Source organism: Lutjanus erythropterus, chromosome 15 (genome assembly GCF_056507025.1).
Source record: "Lutjanus erythropterus isolate fLutEry1 chromosome 15, fLutEry1.hap2, whole genome shotgun sequence".
NCBI lineage: Eukaryota > Metazoa > Chordata > Actinopteri > Lutjaniformes > Lutjanidae > Lutjanus > Lutjanus erythropterus.
Window position 1 is genome coordinate 35509216 of NC_139331.1, and position 12892 is coordinate 35522107.

The following is a 12892-nucleotide window of genomic DNA, read 5'->3' on the forward strand; positions in this document are numbered from 1 at the left end:
GAAACACAATTAGTAAGCACTGAGATTATGATTTGTCTTCCATATACCTGGATTTCTTGCCTAAAATTGGGATGAACTTGATTGAAAAGTGAATTCTCTTGCACAGACTGTTGGCTTCATAGTGAAATATATTTACTGGAACACGTTGAAGCAGCTCGTAACCTCGACATTCACACATCTTTTCACCTGTGAACCACCAAATCAAACTTGCCAGGTTTCCATATAAATGTATCACAAATTTTAACCAAATTTTGAGTAAATCAGCAAAAGAAAGAGCAGGTGAACGCCTGTTTCTGTCCACTAACATTATGCGATTATCGGGTGTTGGTCCATCGAGATAAACAGTAACCAGTCAGAAAAACATTACAGAAGAAGAGGACACAGACACACTAATCAGACATTTCTGTTAGTGTCATGTATTAATCTGATGAAGGCTCAGTCCTAGCTTTGTTGAAACATATTTGGAAAGTGTTTCCATCTCTGATCAAGTGTATTAACTGTTTTGAAAAAGGCAAAAAAAAAAACACCTCAAGTGAGGGTATTCTGTGAAATTAAGGACTTTTTCTTCAAATTTCGTTGTTTCCATCAACCGTTCTCTAATGCAATACTTCATAATCCTCATATAAATACGTTGATGCTGTCAGCTGCAGTGTCAGACCTTCAGCTTCGTTCACTCACTCACTGATTTCCAGCCTGTTTTCCTACATGTTAATGCCAGCTGTAGAGGGGATCAGCTACTTTGCAGCAAGACAGATCTTCATGCTTTCGATTTAAGTCACCTTTTCGTTGTGCAGAGAAGAGCGTCAGAAGAAGACAAAAAAACACTAGAGAGCTCAGGAACAAACTTGGCAACAGGTGAATAGAGAAGGTGTAACGTCGCAGCAGATTGTCTTTAAGGTGTTCATGTACCCGTCAGAAGAGGCCTGTCTTTTTTTTTTTCTCTCTTAGCTTAGTTTGTGTGAGTTATTGCTTCTCTTGACAATCTCGCATGCCTGAGCCACTCGAGTAGAAACTGTTCAAAAATAAACTTCTACATTCCAGTTGGAAAATCACTGTTGGCTGCATATACTGTACCGGCTGTATAGAAAATATTCTGTGTTGTTTGAATGTTCCAGTTCACGGCTGAGTACCAGTGCATCGTACAGAGTTAACCACGTGCTCGATAGCTTCTCACACAGCCGACAGATCCAACCTGACATGAGATTTTCTTTATGTTTTTGATGTTTTAGCATCAATGAAAAACATGTGAAACTGCCTTGGGAATCGCTGCATTGGCAAATTCTGTTTCTTCATGTAAAAAGATCAAATTTGACGACTAAAGATGGAGCTTTTTTTTTTTTCTTTTTGCAGCGCTGATCTGGTCTGAACTCCTCTGACGAGAGGAGTTTGCATAATTATTTCACATTTTCTGCTTTGCTTGATAAACGCAGACAAAGAAAAAAAACTAATCACTGAGCTGAATTACAGTTCTCAAAGTGTTTTTGGACCGTTCTCATTAGCTTTTACACATTAATCACACATGATGAGAAGAGAAGAGGAATCACTACATGAACAAATCAACGAGGTCTCAAGTTACATTCGGTCGGAAAGACAAAAGGTCAAATAAAAAGGTAAAGTATTAGCAAATATTTGACTGAAATCTGAGCGCAGTCACGAGGAACAACCTGACACTCACGCAGCTCAGCCTCACGGTGAGAACTGACAGCTCCTTGTGCAAGTGTGTGTGTGTGTGTGTGTGTGTGTGTGTGTGTGTGTGTGTGTGTGTGTGTGTGTGTGTGTGTGTGTGTGTGTGTGTCGCCCTGTAAGAACCACATGAAGACAATGTAAACAGCAGGGTTTAAGTCGGAGAGGGATCACCAGCTAGCTGTTAAGATGGAAGCGGCACACCAGTGAGACTGCAGTGGAATAATCAGGAATGCATAATTACAAAGGAATTAAGATTTCTCGTTTGGGGAGGCAGCTTCGAACAAAAGAAAAATAAAAGTCCTACTTCTGGCAATTAAACCCTGTTAAAGTAGTATTAAGGCCTCGTAGTTAGTGTTGCAGAAACGGAATTCCTTGGAAAACAACTGGACGTGATAATTTAGTGATTTTTCTGCATAGGGTTCTCCGCAAAACTTCCCCGCCCTCACCCTCGGCCTCACCCTCGGTCTCGCCCACCCATCGAGGAACTGAAGCCGGCAAGAACAAAAAAAAAAAAAACAACAGAAGGAAAAGAACAAAACAAAAGGACAGATGAGAAAACTCGCTGAATGCCAGTCAGAACCTGGTGCAGTACGCTCACACGCCATCTGTGTTAGGTAGCTGGTGCGTTTGTCCCTTTGTTTGCAGCGAGGGGCCCCGGGCCCCGTCACTTGAACATGCTCTGCAGCATGGCCGTGGCGTAGGTGGGTCGCGCCTGCCGGCTCTCGATGGCGCTGCGGAGGTACTGGATGCCGCCGCAGCGCTCCCAGATCTCCTCGAACTGCCGAGGAAGGATCTCGGCTCCCCGCTTCCTCGACAGGCCCGTCTCCTCCAGGCTCAGCTCGCACATCTCCATGTCGTCCTTTCCTGGAAGATGGAAATATGGTTCAGCTTTAGACTCCTAAAACCAAAAACCAATTTTAATTATTTACCAGAAAAATCCAGAAAAGAAAGAATCCAATCAATGACCTGTCGGGATCAGATTACATGATTACAACAAGAAGCAGAGATTTCATGTCTGTTTGACCTGAAGATGCCTCTAACCAGAGCAGACGAACTCCTCCAAACCACAGACTGAACATCTGCTAAATCTTGGCTCTGGTTGGAAAGTTTTTCAACTCCTGCAGCCACTTTGGGAACAATTATTTAGAGGTCATCTTGTTTCTGACAACCTACAGTAGCTGCTTTACATGATTTAAAACTCTCTGGAGTCGAGGTCCATTTTAGTTAAATTTTAAAAAGTTTCCATGCCTTTATTTTTGTCTTTCTTCAGCACCTGTACAGTGTAATCTCATTTTGTCAGTTTAACAAAGTATAAAGCTGCCAGAAACAAATCCTAAATGTAGTATATTCATATACTCTGCAGTTCAGCTTGTTGGCAAGAAAAATGCTGAATTTAACATGTGGCCATCCTAAATGTACCCTATTAAGATCTGATGTTTAGCCAACTGACATGTTAACATCTTAGATGTTGCAGGTTTGGCTATTTAAATTTTTTGGTTTAACATGTTATCCTTCATATATCACATTAAGATATTAACTCTGACATTTAGCATGTTAGCATTCTAAAATTTGTGTGTTACACTCTAGAACGAAACATGTTAAAAATACTCATTTAGCCTGTAAGCATGTTTATATGCTAAAGGTAACATTCCTACATGTAGTATATTAACGTTAACAGTAGCCTAACACACACACACACACTGTGAATCACTGTGATTACAAATCTGAAGGAAAGATGTCAACAACCTTAATTATTGAGGTTAATTGAGGTCATTAGTTAAGGTAATTTGTTAATTTCTAAATCCAGCGTATGCAGATTTAACTGACACTTAGCATGTTAGCATGCTGACGTTAGTCTGTTAACATTTAGGATGTTAGCATGCTAACAAGGTGAGGTTTGCCATTTTAGCATACTAATATGAGGAGTTACCATCTTAAATGTAGCATGTCAAATTTCACTGTGCTAACATGCTGCATTTAACATGTCAGCAGTCAAAATAATGTAGTATGTTGACTTTATTCGGACATTTAGCATGTGACAGCAACATGTTAGCATACAAATATACCAAAGTTAACATAATAATACACCAAGTGAAGTGTAGTCAGATTTAAGTGAATAGCATGCTAATGTTCTGTTAGCATGCTGTTCTCTGTTAGCATTCTGTTAGCATTAACATCCTCTAAAATTACATGTTAATGAGTAATTTTTACATAGAAAAGATCAGACAAATCAACTGACCTACATCCCAAGGTCCACGACTAGCTTAGCAAATATACACACACTCACACACGTGTACATACATACATATATAAAACCTTAAGTTGACTTACATTTAACATGTTATCATGCAGTTGATATGTTAATTCTTATGCAACGTGTCCAGATTACACTAACATTTAAAATGTAGGCATGTTAAAGTTTGTATGTTAACATTTAGGATATTAACATGCTAACCTGTTTCATGAGATTATCATGTTAGCATCCTTACATTTGTATGTAAACATAATGGATGTTAAAATGTTAAAAGTTTATCATGCTAGCATGCTAATATGAAGACTTCATCTTAGATGTATCATGCAAGATTTTATTGTGCTAACATGCTGCGGTTACCATGGCAACAGCCTAAATGTAATATCTTGACGTCAAATGTTAGCATGCTAATATACTAAAGTTAACAGATTAACATTCTTTAATTAGATGTTCTCAATATTCTACCCTGATGTTATATGCTAACATAATCAAACCCTAAATTGTAGCAATATAGTTCACTTTGACATTTAGGGTGTTAGCATGCTAATATGCTAAAGTTAGCATGATAAAAGTTATGTTAATGAGAATTATGTCAAGATATTTCACCTGTAAGTTGAAAAGATCAACAGACCTACAGACGTCCTAAAGCTCACGACTAACTTTTCTGCAAATTTCAGGTTTATTTTGAAGCTGTTTAATTTTGTGACTGTTCAAATAATGTTGTTTAGTTAAGTTGATTAGTTTGATGTTAACTGACACATTCTAATAGGAAGATGACAAACTTACGCAAATGAAAAAGTTTTTTTGTCCACAGATTACTTAATGCTCCTTTAAACAGCAGGTTTAGTTGGTGCATTCTGGACTTTTTTTTCCTGCATCCTGAATAACTTCAAACTTCAGACGACATATTTCATTCCCTGAACACATTCAACGGTTATAATTTACATTCTGTCAGTGTAACGCGCTGCATCTGCGGCTGTAAAGGCAATAACAAGTTCCAGCAGTGTGTTAGCCAAGTGTTATATGAGGTAGTTATTCACCCACATACTGCTGCTGTCTGTGAACACTGCTGCTCCAAAACACCAACTATTTCACCACAATATGAGCCTTTTCTGATTGACGACCACACAGTTTTTGAATCACACAAAGTGCGGCCGACGACACAGTTTCATAAAGCCAGAACTCACAAACATTCCTCAACCCACAGACGACTGTAATCGTCCAAGTCGTGAAAAACGCAGGTTGGAGTCGTGAGGTTTTAACTCATCAACACACACATATGCTGAGACAGATGGATAAACAAAACAACTTCGTTTTTTTCACTTTTAGTGTTGTGTTTTCACTCGTCATTTGGTTCAGTCTGTGATTTTACAGCTTGTTGTGGCACAAATGTTGTTAACACCTGAACAGGTGTTTTCATTTGTTTTGACTTAGTTCAGCCCTGAGACGCAGGGTGAGGGCAGGTCAGTACTCTGTGAAATATACTTTACTTTCTATGGTGAATTAAATTAGAAGAGAATTAGATGAGAAGTTATTAATCTGAGGCCTTAAATCTGGAGATGATTAGCTTAGCGTGGCTTAGCATGAAGACTGGAAAAAGAGGCTAACAGCTAGACTGTCTTTAACCAAAGTTAAAAAAAATACACCTACCAAGGCCTCTTGTACCTTATTCTTGGTTAAAAGAAATAAAACAGAAGCACCAAAACGCTGAAACTTCTGACAGCAGCTTTATGATTTGTTTAACTAAAACTGAAACATTTTATTTCACTTTGACCTCTGGACTCGTGAGATAAAATAAGTTACCAGAACAAGTTTTTGTGTCTTGGTTCTGTTTCTGTCTCAGCTGTCAGTCAAACATGAACACTGACCCGCCCACGCACAAGGAAACATGTCATGTTTTTGTTCTTTTCACTAATAAAACAATACATCTGCGATTCACTCCTGACTTGAGACTTTCTGTTGTTTCAACACTTCACAGTGGAATATTTATTATTTATGGTTTTGTATTCAGGGTAGTAAAACTGTGACTGTGCATTAAGGGGAAGAAACACTCGATAAAATATGTCTCCTGTCTCTGTTCTCTTTGCTCTACATATAAACTATTGAATCAGTATGGACGTGTATATTTGTCACATTCATGTGTCTGATGAGAGCTGACAGCAGCTGAACTCTGCCAGTTCTGCTCAGTGATTCATATCGGACGTTCAACACAGGACTCCTAAAAAATAAAAGCCTCATATTCTTTACAGCTGGCCGGCGGTGAACGCTCTGACTGCGCGTTATGATCAGACGTGATGATGATGAATCTGCCGCTCTGTCACAAAGTCAAATTCCTGAACGTTTATTAAAGTCGGCCAGTGAAGTGTCACTTTTGATTTCTTTTGTTTCTGTCGGCGTCTGAGCATCGACTCATCGATTCTGCTGCACTTCTCTGCACTCACTCTCTGTCCTTCTATCCTCCCTTCTTCTTTCTCTCCTTCCATTCTTCCTACCCTCACTGCCTCCACTCTTAATCTGTTTCTTCTTCTATACTAGCTTTTTTCTTCCGTCTTTCATCCCCTCCATTTATCACAACTTCCAACACCTCCCTAAACTGAAACATTTAAAGGAATAATGTGCTCTTACTTAAGCCGCTAATGTTGTCACTTCTGGCTAACTAGTTACCCACTGTAATGAGTTAATGTCACTTACTAACTGCATTATCATTAACTAACTACATTACTGAGCAGGTTACAGGTTACGATAAAAAATGACATCTCCTATGAAGCCAGCTAGCTTCAGCTAATAATCTGTTAATCTGCCAGTGAAAACAGAAAAACACCATTAGCCTCATCATGTAGCATGATAGCATGTTACATAGTTATCAAATGCATATTAAACCTTTTTGCAGGATTCTGGTTTTCATGAGTTAACTAGCTATCACTGACAGTCTGCTAATCTGCCAGTGGCATACAGCTTTAGCCTCAGTCTTGTACCATAATATCGGCTACAAAGCTATCAAATTCACATTTGACCATTTTGCAGGGTTCTAATTTTCATGAGTTCTTAGTTAGCTAGTTAGATAACGCTAACGATGTGCTAATCTACCAGTGATGCTCAGCAGAAACAGTTTTAGCCTCAGTCTTTCAACATGATAAACAGAACAACACATGCATGTGTAAGATCTCTAACAAGCCTTCATGTTTTAAAAAGAAGTCAGCTGCAGCTTTCAACTCATGGAATTAGCATTAATTAGCTTTCTAATAACGATTCATGAAGTTTTCCTGTGATGAAGTTGACCAATCTCGTTTGGTAGAATAATAACGTTGTGTTTTAAGTAACTACTTTGACTTCCTTATTAACATATTTGCCTTATAAGTGTCACTACTTTATTTCTCTTTCTTTTGTTTTTGTTTTTGTTTTTTATCAGTAAATTTGTCCATAAACCTCCTTGGTGAGGCATCATGGGAAAAAGAAAAGTTTAAAAAGTCTTGAAGTTGTCATTGCGGCCAATAAAATCAACAGCCATCATTGTCTCAAAAGTCCCTAATGTCAGGTGGTAAATTTGCCACAGTGATCATCATAAACTGTATGTGAGCGGAGTGAGAGAGGAAAGATTGACAGAAGAGTCAGTAACCTCATTCCTTCCATCACTCAGCTCTTTATCCCTTCTTCCCTGCAGCCTGACATCCTCCTCCTCCCTAGATTATTACCTTTTCCAGTCCTCCCTCCATCCCTTAATCTGTTCTTCCATATCTCATCATCCCTTCTCTGCATTCTGCTACCTGCACCCTCCATTTGTCCTTCAGTCCCTGTCCTCCCAGTCCTCTCTCTCTCTTCCATCCTGTATCTTGATTCTTTTCTTGATTTTTTCATCATGTTACCATTCCTTCTCCTTCACATCCTCCACCGTTTCATTAATACTTCCATTCATTCGTTCATCAATTTTCCAGCCTTATCTCCTCCTTTCCTACTCATTTGTTTCCCCTCCTCCTCCTCCTCCTCCGTGTACTGACCTGCCACCAGCAGGATGGGGTGTTTGTCGGGGTGCAGCTCCATCTGCCTGGCGATCCAGGGCCCGTCGAAGTGAGCGTACCACCAGCCCTTCTTCTTGTTCTGGGGGTCTTTGTACTGGTCGCCCGGCCGGATGAACGGGATGCGGAAGTAGCGCTGCTGCCGGTTCATCGCCACCTCGTACTGCCGGGCCGGGATGGGCGGGGCCGGGTTCTGCTGGGCTGTTGATTGGATAGAAAAAAAGAAAAAAAAAAGTTAGATGTCTTCCACAGATGAAAGTCAGGAGTCAGGGACTGTGTTTACATGCAGCGTGGGGTCAGTTAAAGGGAAAGATGGGCAAAATCTACTGAGCAACAGCCTGAGTCCTCTCTATCAACCTGTGTATTAACTAATGAAAGAGTAGAGAGACTGAACCTCCACCATCATCAAAGAAACATAATGTGATTATCAGCTCCAGCAGATGTCAGTCTGACCTCCGGACAGAGGGCGAGAAAAAAGAGAATCTCCCTTCAGCTGGAAATAACTTACTGCAAAACTATTTTCAGGGCACGACACGGCTGCAGTTCAGTGATGTAAGATATTTAGAACAGCGTTTAAATTTCAATTAGAGCACCTTGTTTCCAAAGAAGAACTTATTTCTGTTCTACATTTTGTGAAAACGTCTCAACATTCAGATCCAGGTGTAATGAAATAAAGTGACATGTATCTTATGGACTGTAGGTTTGTTGATTTTGATCTTTTCCAAAGGTTTTTGCAGTTGAAGATCTAGTGTTTCCATTCAAACACTCAAAAGTCTTTGACCTTTATTTCACTGAAATTCAACTCTGATCCTTTTTATTTAATTTTTTCCAGGCTAGTTGCCACACAGCCTCACAAATGAAATATAACCTGTTGTTAGTAAGAGTGGGAAAAAAAACCAAACAGGATAGTACTGCAGTATTTTGCATGGCAATATTTTATCGACATCTTTTATTACATGAATTAGTAATTTTAGCAAATGCGACTAAAACTTTTTGGAACTAGAATTATGAAATCAGTTGTTTTTTTCAGTGAGAGAGATGTTGTGGAGTGTTTCTTCAGTCTCATGTTTCCAGAGTGAGACAAACAGATTGAAAGCTCGATCTCGTTAGATAAAAAATACTGACAGAGTTTTCCTTTGGAGACATAATTTGCAGTTGAAAAAAAGGTCTTCTCATCAAATAAGCCCGTTGCCCAAATTATGAAACACGCATTTAAAGGGGAAGTTCGTCCTTGTCTTAAATAATTTACAAGTTCATGAAACGTTTTTCGGGTTGCTTGTGATGCAAACAGCTGGAACTGCAGACTACCAGCGCTGGAATTGACCTTGACATGTACGTAGCATTAATAAAGAACAGCTGTGGAGCTTCACTTCCACCTAAAAGAGCTTTTAAGGTGAATTTGCATGAAGTTAAAACACAGGTGGATAAACTGGAACAGGGCTCATGCAAAAAGAAAAAAACAAACATGGAACAAAGAATCCCAATCAGCTCGCTGCAGGTTGAAACACTCTGATTTCAGAGGGTGTGTTTCATCCCCATCAACTCTCTGCATGTAAACATTAGTCCCCGCTCCGCTGTAGTCGGATCAGCTCTGAGCGATAAACCGACTCCCTGGTCTCCGAGTTACGTTCAGTCAGCGAGTCCTGCTGTTAGAGGAGGGTCAGCGGAGATCACAGCGGCGCTGATGACAGAGGGGGGAAATCAGTGAGACGTCAAGCGTGGCAGATGTTTACACCGGGGTTTGCATACTCGTGAAACATAAAACGTAAATTATGTGCATCTTTCTACAAAGTGGAGCGTAAAATAAGGATCTACAGATTGAGGAAGCTTCTCTACGTGATAAAGAGACTCGAGCTGCAGCAGCTTGTTGAATCAGAGCTCTGCAAAGATGGTCATTTTAAGAAGTCGTTCCATCTTGTATTCAGTTTTAAAAATAAAACGTGGGGGGAAATCGCTTGTTTCCAGTGTAGTTCAGCTTGTTACGAGGATTTTCTTGATTTTGAGTAACAGCATGCTGAAAGAAAGGACCTGATTTTTTAAGTTTTAATCAATTTTCAAGGTAAAGTGGTGAAAAGTGGTCAAAATAAAGTGTACCTAAAACTGATATTGATTTCTGACCCTGTTCACAGCAGTGGTTCTTCCAACCACAATCTACTACACTGACTTTGTATAAGTACCTCATTAAACCTCACGTCTAAAAATCCAAACTTCTTTTAACAGCTTGTTAAAATGAATCTTTGCAGCATCCATCTGAAAACATTAAAACAACCATCTGTTTAAGAGCAACACGTCGTTTCACCATCACCAACAGAAAGGCGCCCTCACACCACCTTCCAAAAAAAGGCGAGAAACTGAAAAAGAGCGACGCCAACAAACGTCCACTTCCAGAAAGAAAGAAAAAAAATCCCAAACCTTCACCAAAAACAACAACAAAAGAATCAGCCTTTTTGTTTAGAAAAAGCAGCAGAAGTGTGGAGACTTTCCTCAGAGAGGCTCTTGAACTGAACTCCCTGCAGATTCTCTCAGGTTGTTGATTACTGTTTGTCGTATTTCCTGCTTTCTGCTACAAAGCGCCTGATTCCTTCAGTGACTCACTGAGAGTTCGAGAGCTGCATTCAGGTTCCAAGGCTGATGGAAACGAGGTGGATCTGTGACCTGATGGTGTGGATAAAGATCAGCTACCAAACACGGACACAGTTCGAACTGTGCAACATGAAACACACGAAACACACACCTGTCCAACACTCAAGTCTTCACTACAGAGGGAAACATGAGGTTTGACGTCTGTCTGCAGAAACTTGTTTGATGATACGTCTGCCTGTCAAACCTGACGAAGCTGAAGCTGAGAATCAAATGTTATTTGTGCGCTTTCACATTTTTCTCTTTGCTAATTGATCTTTGCATTAGCAGATTAGGGAAAGTTCACCCAAACAGTAGAAACAAACTTCACTTTCTGTGTTCTGCAGAGGTGGGACCAAGTCATTGATTTGCAGCTCACAAATCACAAGTGTTTGGTTTTTCCTCACCTGATCGAGGGTCTAAAGGACTGAGGTTTGTATTGATAATTGTGACTTAGGACTGTGCAAATAAAATTTGACTTGACAGTCAATCCCAAGTCCTAAACTTTGACTTTCAAGTCCTTAACAAGTCATAATTAGTGTTGCCGATTACAGCAGTGGCTCCACCAGAAATGTTTGATTTGGGTTGGCAAGATGGGGAAAAGATTTGTTAAACTCCTGCATCATTCAAACAAATAATAATGTGACAACGCTGTGGTTAAAATCTGCTCAGATTTAAAGACAAAAAACATTTGGTTATAGTTACGGAAAGATCATGGTTTGGGTGGAGTTTCACAGGAAAACTGTGGTGCAGAATCTCACAACAATGAAAGTAGATGATGACCAGTTTTCAAATGTCGTCTCCTAAAGCTCCAACGTGCTGTTTGCACACCGTCACACACACACACACACACACACACACACACACACACACACACAGTTCAGACTGTGTGCACATGAACGTGGCTCCAAGCTAAAGATCTGCAGTGAAGATTCAGACTAAAAACATGTCAGGGTTTTAGAAGATTTTTGGGAGAGTCTGTAATGTATGTATTTGTATATATATTGTATTTATTCATGTAGAGTTTGTATTTGGATGGATGAATGACTTTGGTGTGATTTGGGTGAACTGACCCTTTAAATAATTTCATTTGGGTTTCAGTGGTCTAAACGATCTTTATGAGCCTTTTCTAAACAGACAGACGATCAAACTTCTTGATGAAGCGTGAAGCTTGATGAATTTAAACAGAAACTTCAGCAGCTTTTAATTTGAAATAAACCACGTCAGTCAGACTTGAATCATTCTGTAAAAAGTGGCTCTGGTCTCACACTCGTACTGGATGCTTCATGCAGCTGAATGGGCTGTTATGTATCTAAAATCTTCATTAAGCAAGGAGTGAATGGAGTGAAGCGTCTGCTCGCTGCCTGAACGAGGACACCTTTTTACAACGTTTCCCTTCCAATCAGCGGGCGCGGCGGCCTTTTCCTCCCGTCACGCTCCCGTAAAACGTGATGCTATCATCTGCCACCAAACACAAGGCGGGCAAAGTGCCCTGAAAGCCCCACCGTCTTTTCCCCTCCTCCATGAGAATTTCTCATCCGTGTGGGAGCATCAATAACAAGCCGCCCTGAGAGCTCGCAGGAATTACCTCGGCTCTTTATCAAACCCTTATAGCTGTCTGGGAGGCGTCTCGCAGAACGGACCGGAGCCGGCACCGCTGCACCGGCCATAAAGACGGAACGGTGGCTCCGTGCCTGCAGATCGCTCAAATAATCTCTTCCACACACGTCTCAATAGAGGCAGCGGTTGCCATGGAAACCCATCCACCCTCCTCCTCCTCCACAGAAAAAGGGAAACTTCTCCATCAAACTGAGCAGCACAAAGCGCAGACCTGAGGCCAGCAGTGATCCCAGTTAGAGCAGACCTCTACCATGGTGGGAGGGGGGGTGGGGGGGTTAATAAGGGTGGAGGTGGGAGGGAGGGGGGTGTAGCTCTGCTGGTTAGTAGCGTTAACACACTGGAGGACCACTTACATGCTTTTCTCACAGGAGGTGCATGATCTGAAAGTAAACATGCCAGGTTACACGACAAACACTGCAGGAAGTGATGCAACACAGCAGCAACAGTGAAACATGATCACATGATGATGAATCAGACACCAGGATGGAAATATAAAACACACTGTTCATAAAACATGATGAAACCTGCAGCTACTCCTAATGACACCGTTTATCATCATCATCATCATCACCATCATCATCACCATCATCATCATCACCATCATCATCACTCTATCTGATGTTTAGTAGTGAGATGTTTTCACATATGGAGACAAAATGATAAAAACAGAGGAGAGAATGAAAAGTTTTCCCATTTACAGAAT

General features: G+C 40.5%; 1 protein-coding gene across 2 annotated transcripts in view; it reads right to left on the minus strand.

Annotated features, from left to right (window-relative positions):
* Positions 1-2201: 2201 nt before the first annotated feature.
* LOC146314840 (unconventional myosin-VI) overlaps positions 2202-12892 on the minus strand; it is a 196396-nt gene continuing 185705 nt past the window's right edge. For both annotated transcript variants that reach the window (XM_084737001.1, XM_084737000.1), the window contains 2 exons: positions 7933-8151; positions 2202-2550 (listed from right to left, as the gene is read on the minus strand). In XM_084737001.1, the coding sequence (XP_084593127.1) occupies positions 2351-2550; positions 7933-8151 (419 nt within the window). In that variant the 3' untranslated portion in view covers positions 2202-2350. The remainder of the gene's footprint in view (positions 2551-7932; positions 8152-12892) is intronic.